General features: G+C 42.3%; 1 protein-coding gene across 1 annotated transcript in view; it reads right to left on the reverse strand.

Annotated features, from left to right (window-relative positions):
- Nucleotides 1–385: 385 nt before the first annotated feature.
- The window catches only part of LOC119418459 (pleckstrin homology domain interacting protein), a 65,403-nt gene continuing 47,086 nt past the window's right edge, over nucleotides 386–18,702 (reverse strand). The window contains 16 exon segments of the mRNA XM_037685748.1: nucleotides 386–1,163; nucleotides 1,267–1,410; nucleotides 6,076–6,308; nucleotides 6,398–6,603; nucleotides 7,394–7,546; nucleotides 7,660–7,812; nucleotides 7,930–7,989; nucleotides 8,214–8,289; nucleotides 9,237–9,362; nucleotides 9,442–9,562; nucleotides 11,702–11,857; nucleotides 11,954–12,015; nucleotides 15,271–15,382; nucleotides 15,498–15,580; nucleotides 15,968–16,092; nucleotides 18,144–18,251. Of these exon segments, the coding sequence (XP_037541676.1) occupies nucleotides 460–1,163; nucleotides 1,267–1,410; nucleotides 6,076–6,308; nucleotides 6,398–6,603; nucleotides 7,394–7,546; nucleotides 7,660–7,812; nucleotides 7,930–7,989; nucleotides 8,214–8,289; nucleotides 9,237–9,362; nucleotides 9,442–9,562; nucleotides 11,702–11,857; nucleotides 11,954–12,015; nucleotides 15,271–15,382; nucleotides 15,498–15,580; nucleotides 15,968–16,092; nucleotides 18,144–18,251 (2,622 nt within the window). The 3' untranslated portion in view covers nucleotides 386–459.

Raw genomic sequence — 18,702 nt, forward strand, 5'->3', positions numbered from 1 at the left:
TCCCAGAACCCAACTGGTTCTGCTCCATGGGCGTCTACTCGGCACAGACATTTAAAAGCTCCTCAAAAATAGTAAGACAGGATCTGAACTCCTTAGGATTTCTTCCAAGTACTTTAGGTCTGGTCGCCTGCTGTTTGGACCAGTCTGACACCAAACCATCAGGCAGGAGGAGTGTTGCCACCAACATGGGACTCCGTGCGCTCCTGTGTAATCCAACATGGATCAATAAAGTAGGAGGCGTGGGAGCAAACGAACGCGCCGTGGCAGAGGAAGGTGGGGTCGACGACGAAGTGGGAACAGGTAATGCGTGGTCCTCTCCGCAGCTTCAACCATCAGCGGCTGGTTCAGAGGCTCCACACATGCACGCACGCACAAACACATGTGCACAGAAAAACTTCGACAGAGAGCCTTAACCTCCTCCGAAGCGTCAGTGAGCCCTCACGCTCGCGCGCCTGCTCTCTACCAGCCTATAAGGTTGGCTTTGGCCTTTTCTGTCAGTTTGCGGACGCGACCCTTTGAGGAGGTGCCAAACGTGATTGACGAGTCCTCAAACAGCAACTGCCTCTGCTCCTCCTCAGAGTCCTCCTCCATGTACCAGGCTGACCGACGCCCTTGGTTGCGCGTGCGCATGGAAACTAGCGCCGCCTCCCCTGCTTCGGTCTTCGGAGACTCCTTTCGACTTGATCTCAGGGAGGCGTTTTGAGGACTGGGCGGGAGTTCCTCGTTGGCTCTCCTGCTGCTCCTCCTCAGTGGCGAGGGCTCGGGTGACTCGGCAGGAGGAGCCGATTCCTCGGCTTTTACCAGCCGGGGCCGTCCTCGTCGTCTAGGCACCGGCACTGTCCCGGAGTCTGAGAGCACTGAAAGGTCCTGCGCAGACGACGCGCCGCCCTCGTCGCTCGTGGAGTGGCCGTGCTCGTCTTCAGTGGAGCTCCTGCGGGCGCTGCTCCGTCTCATCTCCTCCAGCTCCTGCTTGCTCTTTCTGCCTCTCTTCTTGCCAGGCGGCCGACCTCGCGGTCTGGAAGGGCTAGCTGGAGTTGGGGCTTCTGGCGGGCTCACCGGTGATTCAGTTCTGGACTTCCTCCCCTTTCTTCCCAGGCCAAGGCTCACATGACTATGGCCGTTCAGATGGACCGTGCTCGGAGGTGAAGGGCTGGCAGGAGACGCTTGGAGAGAAAACGAGGACAGAAAACAAGAAAAGCGTGCAGGTAAGTGTCAAGATGTTAACTCACGCTCGTCTGTGGCTTGTTTTATGTCGTCACCACCTACCAGGCGAGTGTCGCACAGGCGTCCTGAGTTTCCGACGAGTGCTTCCACAGCTGCTCTCTGTTGGCTGGGGGGGTGTCACCTTCTCAGGAGCTGGTGGCGTTGAAGCTCGAACAGAACTATGAGCCCGTAACGAGCGAGAGGTTTCTGAAAAACGGATAAAAGGAGTAAGCAGTTGATCATGTAATTAGTTACTGACACTGTAAGAAGTGAACAATATTATTTATTTGCTTTTTAAGAGTTGAATAAGAAACAGATCAGGGATATATTGGGGTAATTAAGAGGGTTGATCCAAAGGCTTTGCAGCACCCTTATTGCCGTTTGCTCTTTATTCTCGGTTTTGGAAAACCCTCCATAAAATAAACATCAAAGATGAAGGACTTAGAAGAAACCCCAGACCTGTTTAGAGCTCTGCAGCTCAGACACACTTCACAGTAGAAACAGCATTTAAAGTTTAAACAGGTCACAGAAAGGTAGACTTTATACGACTGAACAGGCATTTTGATATATTTTACATTTTTAGACAATCAGCTTAGGTTTTATGAGTTTTGAAGATTTTAAATCAGAATGCTCACCTTAAAGCAAAGACACTAACTTCTTCAAAGTTTTTGCAAACTACTCTTACTCCCACAAATTTTACACTTCTTATAGTTTATACATTAAACATAAACAATTTCTATTTTTTACAGTGTGCCTCTTGATGCTTTAGGACTTTTGTTTTCTCTGTAATCTTCTTAAAGTGCACACACCCAAATTCACATCGACGAGCATTTTATCTGGAAATGAAGGGGAGCTTGACCTGGAGCAACAGATACTCTGTCCTGGGGTACATTAGCAAATGTGTTGATGATGTCACCACCATCAGATATGTTAAGAGACACCTGAACAGAAACCTTGGCTGAATGCAGAGGTTTGCACCCTGCTGGAAGCCAGGAACACTGCCTTCAGGTCTGGAAACTCACAGGAGCTGAGAAGGCCAAGGAAAGAGCTGGTTGCTGGTATTAAGAAGGCCAAAACACCCATGTCTGCCTGATGCCCTCAACAAGTTCTACACACACTTTGAAGACCTGAACAGACTCACCTCACCACCAGATGAAGAGCATCTCAGCGTGACCTCAGCAGAAATAAGGAGTACTTTCAGGAGGATTAATCCACACAAGGCAACCGGCCCGGACAACATCCCAGGGAAGGTGCTGAAAGAATGTGCCGATCAGCTCTGTGAGGTGCTGGCAGACATCTTTAACTCCTCACTTACCCTGGAGACAGTTCCCATCTGCCTGAAGACTGCCACCATCCTCCCAGTCCCAAAGAGCTCTACAGTGACTGGTCTGAATGACTATCGGTCAGTGGCCCTCACCCCGATAGTCGCTAAATGCTTCGAAAAACTGGTCATGACTCACATCAAAACAACCAACATCATCAACGAGGACCCTCATCAGTATGCATACCGTGAGAACCGATCAACAGAGGATGCAATCTCCTCTGTGGTTCACACTACTCTCACCCACCTGGAGCAGAAGGACTCCTGCGTCCGTATGCTCTTTGTGGACTTCACATCTGCCTTCAACACCATGATCCCCCAAACCCTGATGGACAAACTATCCACACTAGGACTAAGCCCCTCCATTTGCAACTGAGTACTAGACTTCTTAACAAACAGACCACAGTCAGTGAGGATCCACAACTTCTCCTCCTCCATAACCCTCAGCACTGGCTCCCCTCAGGGATGTGTGCTGAGCCCCCTCCTGTTCACTCTGCTCACGTATGATTGAGCAGCTACCCATCCAGGCTGTCACATTGTAAAGTTTGCAGATGATACAGCGGTGGTGGGATGCATCACAAACAATGATGAGTCCAGCTACAGGCAGGAGGTGGAACACCTGGAGAGCTGGTGCAAAGAGAATAACCTTCACATCAATGTGAAGAAGATGAAGGAGATGATTGTGGATTTCAGAAGGAATAAACACACCTATATACCCCCACCACCACCACCAACATAGGAGGATCTGTGGTGGAAGTGGTCTCCAGCCAAGTACTTGGGTATGCACCTGAATGACAACCTCAGCTGGGGCAACAATAATAATAAAGTAAAGTGTTATGTGTTGTCATCATTGTATGTTCCCATACAAAGACGAAATTAGTTCTCTGCATTTAACCCATCGCACCTGGTATACACCCAGGTGGAGCAGTGGGCAGCTATGTAGTTGCCCGGGGAGCAAGTCGGGATTAGGTGTCTTGCGCAGAGACACCAAGAGATCAGCAATGACCAGGGATCAAACAACACCACCAGCCTGATCAAGAAAGCTCATCAGAGACTCTACTTCCTCAGGCGGCTGAGACGAGCTGGTCTGGGAAGCTCAGTCCTCACCTCCTTCTACAGGTGTGCAGTGGAGAGCATCCTGTGCTCCAGCATCAATGTGTGGCATGGAGGCTGCACAGCTGCAGAAAGAAAAGCTTTGCAGAGAGTGGTGAAGGCTGCACAGAAATCTGTCGGAATCAGCCTCCCCACCATCACAGACATCTACACCTCCAGATGCAGGAAGAGGGCCACCTGCATCATGAAGGACCCCACTCACCCAGCACACACACTTTTTGCCCTGCTCCCCTCAGGAAGGAGGTTGAGGAGCATTAAGTGTAGAACCACTAGACTGAGGAACAGCTTCTACCCTGAGGCTGTTAGACTCATGAATCTCTAACTAGAATAATCAATGTGAAAAAAATCACATCATGTTGCTGCTGATCTGTTTCATGTTGCTGCTGATCTGTTTCAATGTTACTGTGTTCATGCGTTCTCATCTGCTCACAGACTCATGTTCATGCTGCTGTTCAGCGTATTGTTTTTGTACTACTAGTGCTTAGTGTATTTTTAGTTAATGTTTTCTTAGTTCATATCTTAGATCTTATTATTGTTTTTCTTTACATTTTTATACTGTTGTTGGATTAACTGGGACCCTGTGTACATAATGTCGTTCCACCACATGCATCACATGTGGTGGAACGACAAATAAAGAAACTTTGACTTTTGATCTGAGCTCAAAATGTTCTCTTCATTGTAGTGAACTTGACCTGATGTCAAATCTTGACCTTAGGATCATATGGTCAGAAACTGTCATTTCATTGATTTGCATCCAGAAATACAGGTTGATCGATCCTGAGACTTTCTTTCTTGAATTAATCAAGTGGAAGAGACAATTCTCTATGATCATTACTATTTTACAAATGTTTTGATAATCAAATTGTGTTAGTTCAAACAATGTTTACATGTTGAAGTGAACTACTCATTTTTATTTACTTAAACAGTAGTAATGATTTTTAATCCTCAATTCAAAGTGAAATCAAGTTAGAGTATGTTACAGAGTAATGATTCAATTTCTTGATCGTCTGCTTTGAAGTGAGCAAATTTGTAAGTGTGTCAAAGGTCGAGTTTCGGTCAACTGAAAGTTTACTGAAAAGAAATGTCATGTTTAACTTTTACAGCAAGATACTTGGTGGAGCGACGCCACTAAGTCTGGTTTTCTCCAACAATCTTTCTGTCTGTTCTTAAACAATCTGAATCTTTTCCTTGACTTTTAATAACACCTTACATCACAAACCACACCTCTGCTTTGGTCCATCGACCAATCAAAAAGCTCTCAAATGAACCGGAAGTGACCCTTCTTAAAAGGTTGGCACTTCCTAGTTCAATGAGAAGAGTTCAGCTCGAAGAGTTCAGCTCAGTCTTGAAGCTGCTGTAAGCTCAGTCTTGAAGATGGAGCAGCAGTTCAAGCAGGGAGTTTTTGGAATTCAGATGCAGAGAGTTTGGGAGTTCCTGAATGCAGAACGCGGGCATTCAGGATGCTGCTAAACCAATCAAGCTGAACCAGAGACGATTTTGGGAATTATAACTTCTGTTTGGATAACCTCACACGACTCCCAAGGTTTTTAGCTGTTCTCACGGAGACGCTGAAAGAGTCAAAAGGAGAGCTCTACACCGACGCTGAAGCTATCGTCTGCAAGGTAAAAGTTCTATTTCGACCAAGCGTACCGTTGGCCCAAGCTGATTTCAATGGAGCGTGCTGTTCTGGTTAAAACAGACAAATTCCCTCACACATCTCTCTCAGATAAACTTCATCTTTCCATCTTTAAACTCTCCTATCTGCTAGAAAATTAATCCAGATGTTTTCAGAAATGTCTGTGGTGTAGCAACGGAAAATCATGGCCGTATGGTTTTCCTGGTTGTAAAGCTGATTAATTATGTCGTTATTTTCCAATTCTTGCCAATTAATGTAAATGTGTGATGTGTTAAACTTGATTCTGTTAATAAATGACCCACTCGCTTGGTGAGTCAAAGATAATTAACGTCTCACGTCCACATTTTTATTACATTCAACGCACGTATGTTACACAGTCCAGAAAAATGAAGAACCCGTTTAATGTATGAATATATCTCAGGATATGTCATACTACATCATATTTCCTAGATAAAACTGCAGAAACAAAATCAAATATTATGTCTGACCCCCAAACACTTCTGTCACTGATGATGCAGATTTGTTTATTGTCCGTGTGTCTTATAGTTTTTTGACAGCAACTGTTTGAGGCTTAATTTTCCCCCTTCGTGTCTCTTGAGGAGCGATCAGGGGTGGTTTCCACGGTGATCATATCGTCCACAAATTATGAAAGAGAAGTTTCTAGAAATAAGTGTCATACATGGACAGGAATTACTGACTTCATGAAGTTAACGATAATGTTGAATATTGATGATATTTAGCCACAACAGTAGCTGAAATGGTACCCGTCAATAATTGTTCAGAAGAAGTTTAGGAGTCTCACCTCCTGGGTTTGGTGTGTTGTTGGTAACATTATTTGAGGAGGGAGAGGAGTGCCTGGTGTGGCGTGCAGCGCTGCGTGTTCGTCCTGGAGTTTGGGTTTCCACTTTACCGTTGACCAGCTGAGGTGGTTGTTTCAGGGGGACGCTCTGCCTTAGAGAAGGTGGTCGAGCAGGAGGTGGTGATGGCTCCCTCTTTGCCACCACCCGGGACGACACACGTCTTTTTCTCTCTGGGCTACAAACAGGACGAAAGTAAGGGATCACCTTTGTTTTCTATGTAAAAAAAAAAAGACGACAGCTATAAATAAACATCACGTCTTGTACCTAGATGCGTTGCTGCTTATGGGAGATTCGCTCCTCCTCCTCTTCATCGTGTGTCGTGTCTGTCTGTCTGTAGTGTGTCGTGTCTGTCTGTCCGTGCCTCGTCTGGTCAGTTTATCTGTCAAGCCGTGGATGGCTTTGTAGTCCGACAGGATGGAGCTGATGTGCTCCTCGAACAGAGCAGAAAGCCTCAGACTCATACTGTAGATCTGGAGACACAATGACAAACAATAAAATGACCAACTGCAAAATAAAAGCATGACTAGAGGTGAAAAGCTTTGGCTCATTTAATTTTTATCAAAATGTGAATAAATACATCCTAAATACTGCTGAAGTTGGTTCTCAGTCATCTAAGACAGTGTTTTTCAAAGTGGGGGCCATGGGCCCCTGGGGGTTCGCGAGGGGCCCCACAGAAAGCTGGAGAGAAGATTTAAAAAAAAGCAAAAATAAAAAAATTTGTAATAATAAAAATTGCTCACTAGTGCAATCTGTATCCATCATTTCCAGATAAACACGCTTGGGAGAGAGGTTAGATTTATTTTGTTTTGTTCTTCTGGTCAACAGTTTGTTGAAAAGTTGTTTTTATCAGCGGGAACAGAATACAGTGTTTAAAACTTGTTCGTTAAAAACATGTTTATGCTCAGCAGCTGTAATAATTAATAGAATATAGTGAATAAAAGTTAAAACATTCTAAAAGTTGATGTTTCTTTACATAAATTGTTTGTGGGCTTGCGAGGGGGGGCCTCAGCCAGAAGCTAATGCTGTTTGGGGGCCATGGCATGGAAAAGTTTGGGAACCCCTGAGACACAGTAATGCTAACAAACTGGACTTGTTTTATGAATCTTGGACACATTTCACTTCTCATTCACGTTTATAACTGTGAAAACATCCAAGATGAAAAAATAAACTTTTCCAAGCTTCTAAAGAAAATGTCCCGTTGCCTTCAATTCTAACTTTACGATGAAATGTGAGAGTTGTACGTGTTTGAGTGATTCTCACCCGCGACTTCTTACTGGGGGTGTAAGCTTTGGAATTGCTAAAAATGAGCCGGATGTCTTTGCAGAGCTCAATAGGAGACTGGTATTTCCCTTCAGTCAGCTTCTTTAGAACCGTGCCGAAGTCCATCGGAGAGTCAACGATTTGCAGGTAGTCCTTGACGACCGAAAACAAGCAGATAAGAAATTAGACAAGAATGAGTAGAGATCTTTAACCAGCACGTCTTCCTCATACTTAATATGAAGAGGGGTTTATTTTTGCACATGTACCGGGTACTCCTGCAGGTCCACAGGTTCTCTGAAGGGCTCAGAGTCTTCACACTGAAAGATGAGGTCCAGCAGCTCTTTACAACGTCCCTTCCACGCATGAGGATCGTATGAATGAGGGCGATTTCTCAGCTGGCGTTTCATGGGTTGACGGCCCTGGAAATGAACTCAAAGTAAATCGAGGGAACTGCATCCGCTGCTGGAAACAGGTGTTTAGTGTCACACACCTTAATCTAAAATAAACAGAACCACAGTGGCTGGTTGATATGTTACCTTATGGTTCTGTGTTGATGTTCCAGGAGTATTAATATCTTCATCCTCTTCCTCATCGTCCTACATTAAGCAGACAAAAAAAAAGAGAACGATAAACCTCTCAGTCAAGTTGAGGAAATAAAAGCTGTGCTTCAACAGAATGCAACTGTGCTCATGGTTTGGTTTTTACATACCGTCTCTAAAATAAGATCTTGAAAAATAAAAGCCTCACTCTGACTTTGACAAATCATTTCTAATGATGATGTTCTGTATAACTTCAGGTTTAACTCTGTACGCAAACACACCTCGTCTTCAGAGTCTGAGAAAGTGGCCTTCTTCATAGTTCTGTAGAGAGGCATGAGGTCCGTCAGACCTTGGTCCCTGCAGAGAAAAGAAGGAGCACAACATTTATTAAACTGTGACCCCAGGAAGGGCAACAAAAGTAGTTTGGAATATTTAAAATACAATCCGTGAACTTGTTTAATTTTTTTTAAAGAATGCAACCCAATGCTGCTGCAACAACATCCTTTACAGCAGTGGTTCTCAAACTGGGGGGGTCCGCAAAAAAAAAAAAGTTTTTGACAAGCACATAGAAGTTTAACAACTTGTTAAAATACACCAAAATGTAGGAAATCACATCTACTTTATTCAAACATTTCTGGGGGAGGACCCCCGGACCCCCCACCAGCCCACCACTATTTGCATTCCGGCATGGATCGGTTTACAAATGAACCTGTTACTTGGTCTGACTACTGCTGTGATGATTCTGTTCAGTTTTAAGTAAAGAGTTTTCTGTAATAATTTGAAGAAGTAACAAAACATTTATTATGTTCGTTATGAGAATAAAGTTTTAAAATGATTTTTAATTGTGTTAATTTGATCAAAACTGTAATTTTTGGAAGTTGAAATTAAAATGTTGTTAATTAAGTGCGTCTTGAAAGAAAAATACCCCACGTTTAGAAGTATAAAAATTGTATTAACACTATTAAAGAACAACAATGTTCAGTCAGGTCACCTGGACTTTATCTTTTTTTGCTGAGATGTTTCGTCCTTAGATGAAGGACGAAACATCTCAGCAAAAAAAATAAAAAAAGGAAACGTCCAGATGACCGGACTGAACATTGTTGGATTTGTATCTGAATTATTGAGCATGAACTTTGGCGTTAAAGTATTTATGTTACACAAATATTTCCACTGCATTAAAGAGACAAACTGGAAAAATCATTTAATAAACATGAAGGTTCTGAGGGGGGTCCCTGAACCTTTTTTTCCTCCTGTAAGGGGTCCCTGCACCCAGAAAGTGTGCGAACCCCTGGTTTTCAACATACTTAATGAACGCCAGCATGAGGTCCGAGTTGAACTTGGCGGTGGTGACGATGAACGATCCTGGCTCGTTGAACGTCTGGGCGTTGTGTTCGATGTACCGCACCTCCCACATCAAAGAGGACAGTCGTCTGAAACGTTAAAAACAACCTGGTTTAAAAACTCTCTCTCTCACAGAGGCTGTATCTTCTGCAGCTCCAGGACAGATACCTGTAGAAGTGATTCACCAGCCTTTGGCGTATGGTGCTGAGGTCGGTGACGTAGGCCACCACAGTGCAGTATGTCGGGTACGCTTGTAAATCTACCGGGAAGGCAAATGGTGCCGCCACATCTGATGGAGCCCAGTTTGTTGAGTGGTTGAAAGACAAATATAGAAAATAGGAATCAATGAAAATACATATCAGCTGTAAAAAAAAAAAGAAAACAGTGGGGTAAGAAGGATTTTACTGGAGTCCAAAGTTTAAAATTAAATAGCAAGAAGGTGAAAAGTGTTTGTTTAATCAAAAGTTAAAAGAAGCTGGGATTATTTTTGTCTCCCAACAAGAGAAGAAACTCATTTATTTTTATTCTACTGTAAGTTCTCAGAAGACACCAACAATAGTTGTTAGTCATTCTGCTCTGTGAGCCACCTGCAGCACCAAACAGCATCTTATGGGCTGTGGCTTTTGGCATCTAGTAACTCATGAGGACGTTTACAAAACGGCTCAAAATATTTGCAGGGGGTTCTTTCCTGAGTCTCAGAGGCTTGTTGTGTTGACCGTCGTTCAAAAATGTCATTTATATTTGTGTTTCGAACACTAATCAAGTTAGTTTCTGTAATTCTTGAAGAGTATTCTGACACCTGTACATCCAGGTCTCAGCACGTGATGATACATAATAATCATTTAAAGAATAACTGGTCCAGATCTGCTCTTCTTCATTTCAAAAGTGTTCTTCAGTAGATCAAATCATAAATGGCACATGGAGGGTTGCCAAGTTGGGTACAAAGCTAGCCAAGGCAAATATGATAAGTGTGTAAGCAGGCAACAAAATAATTGCGCAAGGCCTAAAATACAGTCTTGCATGCCGTGAGCATAAAAATAAGCAATAATTTAAAAATAAATAAAACTGGTCAAGCAAAATGTGTCCGCACGCCTCGCTGCAAACACTCAGAATTCAGTGAGGCTGAAACTGCAGTTCCTTGTAGTTTTGAGTCCCAAACTAATGTCCGACATGTGCAGCTCAGTTTGATCCTGGCTTCACATCTGAACAGATCGTCTAAAAATAGAATATTAAAAAAAGGGGTTTTCCTTTATCAGTCATTTCAGAAAGTGAAACTAATATATTACATAGATTCATTACACAGATCAAAATATTTCAAGCCTTTATTTCTTGTAATTTTGATTATTATGTCTTACAAATAAATAAAATAAATTCAGTGTCTCAGAAAATTAGAATATTGTGAAGAGGTTCAATAATAAACTCCTGGTGTTTCACCCTGATCAGCTGATTAACTCCTGGACATGAGCTACAACTGTCTCATTCCTCAAGTCCAGCCACTCCTGAACTAGAGACATCACAAGTGTCTTACCTGCTGAGGAGAAAAAGACCTGGACTGTTGCTCAGTGGTCCAATGTCCTCGTTTAACATGAAAGTAAATGTTCATGTCATTTGGCTGATGAGGGTCCCAGAGTCTGGAGGAAGAGGGGAGAGGACCAGAATCCACGTTGCTTGAAGTCCAGAGTGGTTTCCACAGTCGGTGATGGTTTGGGTCCATGTCCTCTGCTGGTGTTGGTCCACTGTGTTTTCTGAAGTCCACAGCATCTACCAGGTCATTTTAGAGACTTCATGCTTCTTTCTGCTGACGAGCTTCGTGGAGATGCTGGTTTCATCTTCCAGCAGGACTTGGTTCCTGCCCACGCTGACAGTGGAATATTCTAATTTTATGAGGCACTGAGTTTTGATTTTTCATTAACTGTAAGCCACAATCATCAAAATGACAAGAAATAAAAGCTTGAAATGTTTCACTCTGTGTGTAATGAATCTGTAATATATGAGTTACTCTTTCTGAAATGACGGACAACAAATTTTGAACTTTTTCACGACATTCTAACTTTTTGAGACACACTTTAGGATGAAGTCAGGTGCATGTTTAGTGTCTTGGTTTATTCTCCCTACGTCCACTAGAGGGAGCACTGAGACCAACTTTCCCGCAACAAAACAAAGTTTGTGCCTGATATGACGTCATACAGCTTAATAAGAATACAAACACATCTCAGCATTTAGTTCTGCGTGTTTTCTGATCATTCTGATCAACATGTGAGCCACCGCTCTGGCTCAGTCCTGCTGATGAGCTCAGAGGTGACGTCATTATGTGAAGTCGTGCGTTTTGTTGCTTATTTCCGAGAAATGTGTCACAGTGGCACAACTTCACTTCCAGCTCATGCAGTCAGTCAACCATTTTATTGAAACGGGCTCGATGACATCATACCGAGCGTGCAGAGCTGGTCGATGGCCTTCATGATGCGCTCGCACTCCTCTGCACGTGTGCGGCAGCCCCACTCTCCGTCCTGGGGAACGTACAGCAGCTGTTTCTGCTCCTCCTCTGTCAGCGGGACGCTTGTGCCCAACTCATCGGGAAACGTGGCTGAAGCGTGCGAAGAAACAGAAACAAAAGGAAGGTTTTTCTTAGCGAGAGGAAGAGTTTAAACATACATGGACAGCAACATGTTAAGATACTTACCATCATCTGGGATGAGCTCCATGTCCCAAGGACTCATCTTCTCTGTGTCTCCATTATCCCAGCTGCATCAGAAACACAATTCAAATGATTTCTCAGCATCACACTGTTGGTTGTATTACTTATTTGGCATTTTTGCTACGTGCAAGTTGATGATCCCTATCCGAAACTTGCATTAAAAATAACTACATTTTACTTCCTAATTCTTCTACATCATCTTTGTGCTCGCTAGTGTCAAACATGCTTCATGAACAGATGTGCAAGTCAAGTTGCACTTGTTGTTTGATAGAATAAAAAACAGTTTGACCTCTTTATTGTGACATTTATAGTTTTGTCATGTTGTGCTGAGGTGCTCATTGATCATCATGAATCTATTTATTAGTCTAGTTCCATGGGGGCAGTACAAACATTCACCACCTTAGCTGATCCTCAGCAAGACAGGTGAGGACATGGGTGGGAGCTCTGTCCAAGTGAGGATGACCCTTTTTACAGGTTCCTCCAGCTGTTCCTTGAACAATCACATTTGACAGAGTTCCCATGACCCTCATTGTGTGTGCAAACCACTTCAATTTCTTCTTCATCTCTTAGGAGGGAGTCATGATCTCCATTGAGGATGTGGACTCTATGGTAGAAGGACCGGTGGGCCTGAAGCAGGCGTCTGTAGCAGGTCATTTTAAATGTTCATATTCTTTTCTCTCAGCCACTGATTTATTTTATCAACTGAAGTTATTGAAGTTCCATGATTTGGTAGATTATAGTATTTTATCAGTTATGTATAGGGCTCATAATAACACATTACCTTTAAATATCCAAAGAAATTTTGTTAAAAGAGAAAGTTGTTATAATCTTAAGAGCATAGAGATATTGATGAAACCTAAATTCAGAACTAGTTTGAAGAGACGGTCTACCTCAATCCAGGGAATTGGATTGTGGAATAATCTGGAGTGTGATGTTAAAAATGTTAAATCGATGTGTACTTTTAAGAAAATGATCAAAGTTGAATTGTTGAAAATATATATGAAGTAGTTTAACGTGTATTGTATGAAACGTCGCTCAAGAAAGAGTTGTTTATTTTGTTTTGTTACTTGAAGATTATTATTGTTTGAATTAATAGTTTGGAAAAAAGGGGCGGATATAATAAGATTTTTTTCTTCTTTCTGCTGCCTTTGATTTTATTTTTGATTGTATTTCTTATTGTTTATGGAATTGTTTTGTTATAAAAAATGAATACATTTTATAAATAAATAAATAAATAAATAAATAAATTCAGAGTAGAGGATTCTGCAGCAAGAGAAGGACTGACGAGACAAGTGCACGTACGAGTCTAATTTTGGTAGGCAGCAACACTGATTAGTCCTCTCGAACAAGTTGGATTCTTCCAAAGCAGGAGCAGCTTGAGTGAGCTGCCTGATGTGAACAAGGACCCGAGGTAAGGGGATTCTTTAACTTGTTCAAGTTCTGTCTCCCTGATGTTCACGATGTCAGACTCCTGTTGACTAGATATCATGGTCTTGGTTTTCTTAAGAGTTTTAGATGTCAGTGTTTCCCCTACCATTATACAGGCGGGGTGCCCCACCCCGTCAACAGAACTGAGCACCCCGCCTACCAAACTGAACTTACCTCTCCCACCCCCACCCGGCACTGACATTTCACTAAGGTAGCGGCAGAAAAATACAGGCTCTCTAGCTAAAGCCAAAGGCAGCACTCACATTGCCTCTTCCCTCATGTTGAACGCTCCCGCTCAAAACTGTTAGTACAAGCTGTGCTCAGACATGTCTCCGTCCCCCCATCAGCAAAAATCATGGATGAGATGAGCACCCCGCCATGGCAAGCTAACTAGGGGAAACACAATAGGTCATCTGGACATTTTCTTTCTTTCTTTCTTCCTTTTTTGTGCTGAAACGTTGTTGTGAAATTGTTGGATTGTATACCTGGATTATTGAGCATGGACATTGTTGGTTTTGAACCAGTTTGACATGATTGTCAACGAGGGAGAGGGCCAGCACCAGAGGAGGGGGCGTTCCAAAGAGACCAGCTTAGCACCAACATAACTGGTTTGTTCCACTTTGGAGTAAGCTGTTGGGGGAAGAATCAGTTTTGTGTTGTGTGTTTCCTTGACTGATGAAGCCTTCTGGATGGAAGGTGAAACATTTCAGCACAAAAAAAGAAACTGTCCAGATGACCTGACTGAAAAATGTTGGATCAGTCATCATGTACAACAATCAAATGTTTTAGGCCAGACGGTCGACTTGCTACTCACAGACACAGGCTGAGGACACAAAGGCCAGACTGGTTCAGAAGAAAAGTTTGTAAGCTTAATCATCCAGGTAGATAACAACAAAAAAGGTTAAATCATTTAATCTGGATCAGTTTCTTTATCTACCTGGATGACTGAGCCTGCAAACCTTTTTTCTTTTTTTTTACTACCAGTAAATATCAGTGAAAACTTTTATCACACCTGACACTTCACTTTTAATGCAATTAATTTTAGCTTTGTCTTCTTTATATGAAGCATAATGAGTTTTTCTAAGAAATGTGTTTTATTAGTTTTCATCTCGGCCCTCTCTGGAGTTAACGGCCGTATTGCTGTTCAAACATCAGGATCAACAGATCCAGCTAACGCAAAAGCTAAAAATCACAATCACAAGAAAATTATATTTTGTAAACATCAAAGTTCATGCTCAATAATCCAGGTAGAAAATCCAACAAAGTTCAGTCAGGTCATCTGGATGGTTTAATTTTTTTGTTGAGACGTTTCATCCTTCATCCAAAAGACTTCATCAGTCCAAGGGGCCACCACAAACTGAGTCCAACAAGCAGCACACCCACATGGTGGGCCAACCAGTTTGATGGTGATTAGATGGTTTCTGGGGCCCGCCCTCTCCCCTGTCGACTCTTCTGAGGCAGCCATAGCCAAAGTGGTTCAAAACATGAAAGTTCATGCTCAATAATCCCATCCAGATGACCTGACTGAACATTGTTGGATTTTTTTTTTAATCTGGATTATTGAGCATGAACTTTAATGTTGTGAACCACTTTGGCTATGGCTGCCTCAGAAGAGTTGACAGGGGAGAGGGCGGGCCCCAGAAACCATCTTTTCACCATAAAACTGGTTGGTTCACTATGGGAGTGCGCTGCTTGTGGGACTGAGTTTGTTTGTGGCTCCTCAGACTGATGAAGTCCTTTGGATGAAGGACGAAACATCTTAACAAAAAAAAAGAAACCCTCCAGATGACCTGACTGAACATCGTTGGATATTTTGTAAACACGTTTGTGTGATTTGACCGGCAACCCAGACCAAACACGAGCTGTGGTCATACCAGACGTTGTAGCACTGGAACAAGCTGTCAGAATACTGGGACTGGTAGGGCTCCTGGCTTTCAATGGTCCCAAACCACCAGGCATCATCAATCACTGACCGAAACCTGTCACCTGTGCACACACACCATAAACTATTCAAATCTTTAAACTACTACTTTATACTAAAAACATTTGATATATGTGATATTTCTAATGAGATTAAAGTATTTTGGGGTTAAAAACGGACCGATACTCCACTGCCTCTTTCGGGCGTTGTCAAACTGTTGCCGTAACACCAAGAAGTCGATAACATCAGGCATGTCGTGGTACCTGCAAGGAGACAATTTTACTCTGTGACCAAAACTTTATAACAAAAACGGTTGCGTCTATGGTTTTAAATTGTTACAATTGATAAAACAAAATCTCGTGTTATTTTGGATACAGTATTAAAATGTTCTGCCCTGTGAAAGAGAACTAATACAGATCAAACAGTGGGCGCTCGTTCGTTTGACAATATGTATGCATTAAACTGCGGAAAACAGTCAAAGTGAATATTTAAAAAACTAATTTCTCACGTTTACAAACCACACAGGAGCTACATATGTAAAGTTAACAGGACAGTGGTGTTGTAGCATCAGAACTGAGTCGTCACTTGGTTCAAATCTAAATATCTCAGTCTAAGCGTGTTTGTATTTCTGAGTGTAGCCAGATCCTTACTTCATAGAGAAGGAGCCGCCTGTCAGCTTCCCGGTGTCTGGGTCCAAAAAGGCCAGTTTCAGGCAGCACAGTGTGGGCAAACCAACCTCATATTTGATGCCGACAATCTTCATCAACTCTTGCTCCTAATTTAAAAAAAAGAAAAACATCCAAATGAGGACATCCTCTCAATGAAGATCATTCACATAGCATGGGGCACTTTTATCTGAAAGGTTTAACTAAAAATACTGTAATATAGGAAAGCCCCAAACCACGGGGGTTTAGTTGTTAGGTGTACACATTGAGAATTATTTACATGGTGTTTTTAGTTAATAAAAAGTGGGAATCAGGGAGTAAAGCCACCTTTGACTGAGCAAATTAAATAAAAAATATTAGGAAAATTCTACATTTTACATACTGCAACTAGAGGTGGACGATATATCAAGTATATGTGATGTATCACAGGTTGTCCCTAGAGTGATATCAAAATAAGTACCGGTATATATGGGGAAAAATTCAAATTTTAACCACTATTTTCTCAGTATCTGCACCTAATTCACAAGGAGTTTCGTTTTCCCAGGCACTTCTAATGCAGCACAGGTCACCCCTGCTCATCTAGAAAACTCTGCAGTGGTTTGTGTCGGGAACAAGAGAAACAGCTCGACATACGTTGGTGAGCATTCAGACAGAATGACCAGATGAGTTGACTGGTTAGGTTGTCAGTGTGGGGGGTGGGGCAGCATTGTGGATTTAGAAAAATCATACAACGGGTGCCGAGGGAGGAGGTGTGGTGTTGAATGAGTAAATCTGGAGTGGCAGAGAAGTATAGACTGGTACAGGACATGTATGAGGACAGCAGGACAGTGGTGAGATGTGATGATTGGCTCTGAGCCCCTTCTTGTTTGCTCTGGTGATGGACCGACTAACAGATGAGGTCAGGCAGGAATCCCCGTGGACTATGATGTTTGCAGATGACATTGTGATCTGTGGTGAGAACAGGGAATGGGTGGAAGAGAACTTGGAGAGGTGGAGGTATGAAAGAAGAGGAATGAAAGTCAGCCGTAGTAAGACAGAGTACATGTGTGTGAATGAGAGGGAGGCTGGTGGAACAGTGAGGCTACAAGGAGCAGAGGTCAGGTTGAGGTTCTGCTGAGGAGTGACAAGGATGGATAAGATTAGGAATGAGATCATCAGAGGTACAGCACAGGTTGAACAACTGGAGATAAAGTTAGAGAGACCAGACTGAGATGGTTTGGACATGCCCAGAGGATGGACAGTAGTTATACTGGTAGAAGGATGTTAGAAATGCAGCTGCCAGAAAAAAGACAAAGTGGAGTTCTATGGATGCAGTTAGAGAGGACATGGAGGTAGATGGAGTGAGGACAGAGTGAGATGGAGGAGGATGACTCGCTGTGGAGACCCCTGAAGAGGGAACAGATGAATAAAGATCATATTGCTGAGTCCAGCAAGACGCAGTGAGCTTTCAGTGCACTGATGTCTAAAACAAATGTGTTACTAGAAATGGGGAGGATGCGCTTCAGCCTTCTAAAAATTTTTTGATATACAGAAATTACACTTACTCAGCAAATATATTTTATTTAAGTGGAGGAAAGTTTTAGAACAGAAGGAAGAAGAAAATGATCCTATTGAATTAGATACAGGAGCAAACAGCAGTAAATGAAAACATCCCTACAGGTTACAGCTAAACATGCATTATAGGAACTGCTACGCTGTCTTTTCATTCCAAGAGCAATGGCGTCATTACTTTGCCATTACTTGAGGGACCGCCTTTTGAGTCATTTTTATGGCCAGTCAGCATTTTGAAGTGAATTGTCACAGAATTTATTTACAGCTCCAAAACCTTGAGTCTAGATGTTAGATTCTCAAACAAGAAATGCCTCACAGTTTATTTTATAAAAGAGCAAGTTACTCAGTTTGGGTTGAAGATCTTTGTTTACTCATTTCTGACTGACTGTTACTCCAAAGTGCTTAAAACGGTCCAAATGATTTTTGTTTTATGGTTGTCTCTTATTTATAGTGACTTTCTTTTTTTTCTCATTGGTTGTGAACCCACAAAAGAGGTTGACTGTTTATTTGTGGGTTCACAATGAACCAGTTTTCGGACACAGCCCATCTAAACATGAACCACCCTCTTGGCTAACTATCAGAAACCCATTTGTGTCAAGTCATTTCTTACCCGTAGCTCCATCTTGTGCCAGGGCTGTTTCTTAGGATTGATGCTGAAAATCTTTTTTTGTTTGGCCATCTCCACATAAGCTTCATGACCCTGCCGGAAGTAGTACACCTGAAATCAAAAACCCAACATGCCATGGATCATTAACTGTGAGGCGTGAATTTTTCCTGTACATGTTTTATTCTCAGAAGAATGTCAGTCAGTTCACCAGTTTTATGTGTTGAGAGATCTAAATCTTAATTAGGCTTTTATTTTTAGTACTTTTAGCCTTTTTGAAATGTTAAGGAAGAGCTTTTAACTAAACCAGGGCTATTCAACTGGTGGCCCATGGGCCGGACAATAAGTTCATTAAAAATATATTAAATAAATGATTTATTTATTTATTTATTTATTTATTTTTTTTGGGGGGGGGGGGGGGGGGGTGTCCGGTTTTGGGTTCTGTTTATTGCATTTTTGATTCAATACAAAAGCAAATAAATTAAAAAGGTAACAGATCATTGTAATTCTTGGTTCATTTACATATGAAAGTAAGTAAACTTTATTTAGTTCCTCGTTTATTGAT

This window comes from Nematolebias whitei, chromosome 12 (assembly GCF_014905685.2).
Source record: "Nematolebias whitei isolate Nwh7 chromosome 12, NemWhi1, whole genome shotgun sequence".
Classification (NCBI taxonomy): Eukaryota; Metazoa; Chordata; class Actinopteri; order Cyprinodontiformes; family Rivulidae; genus Nematolebias; species Nematolebias whitei.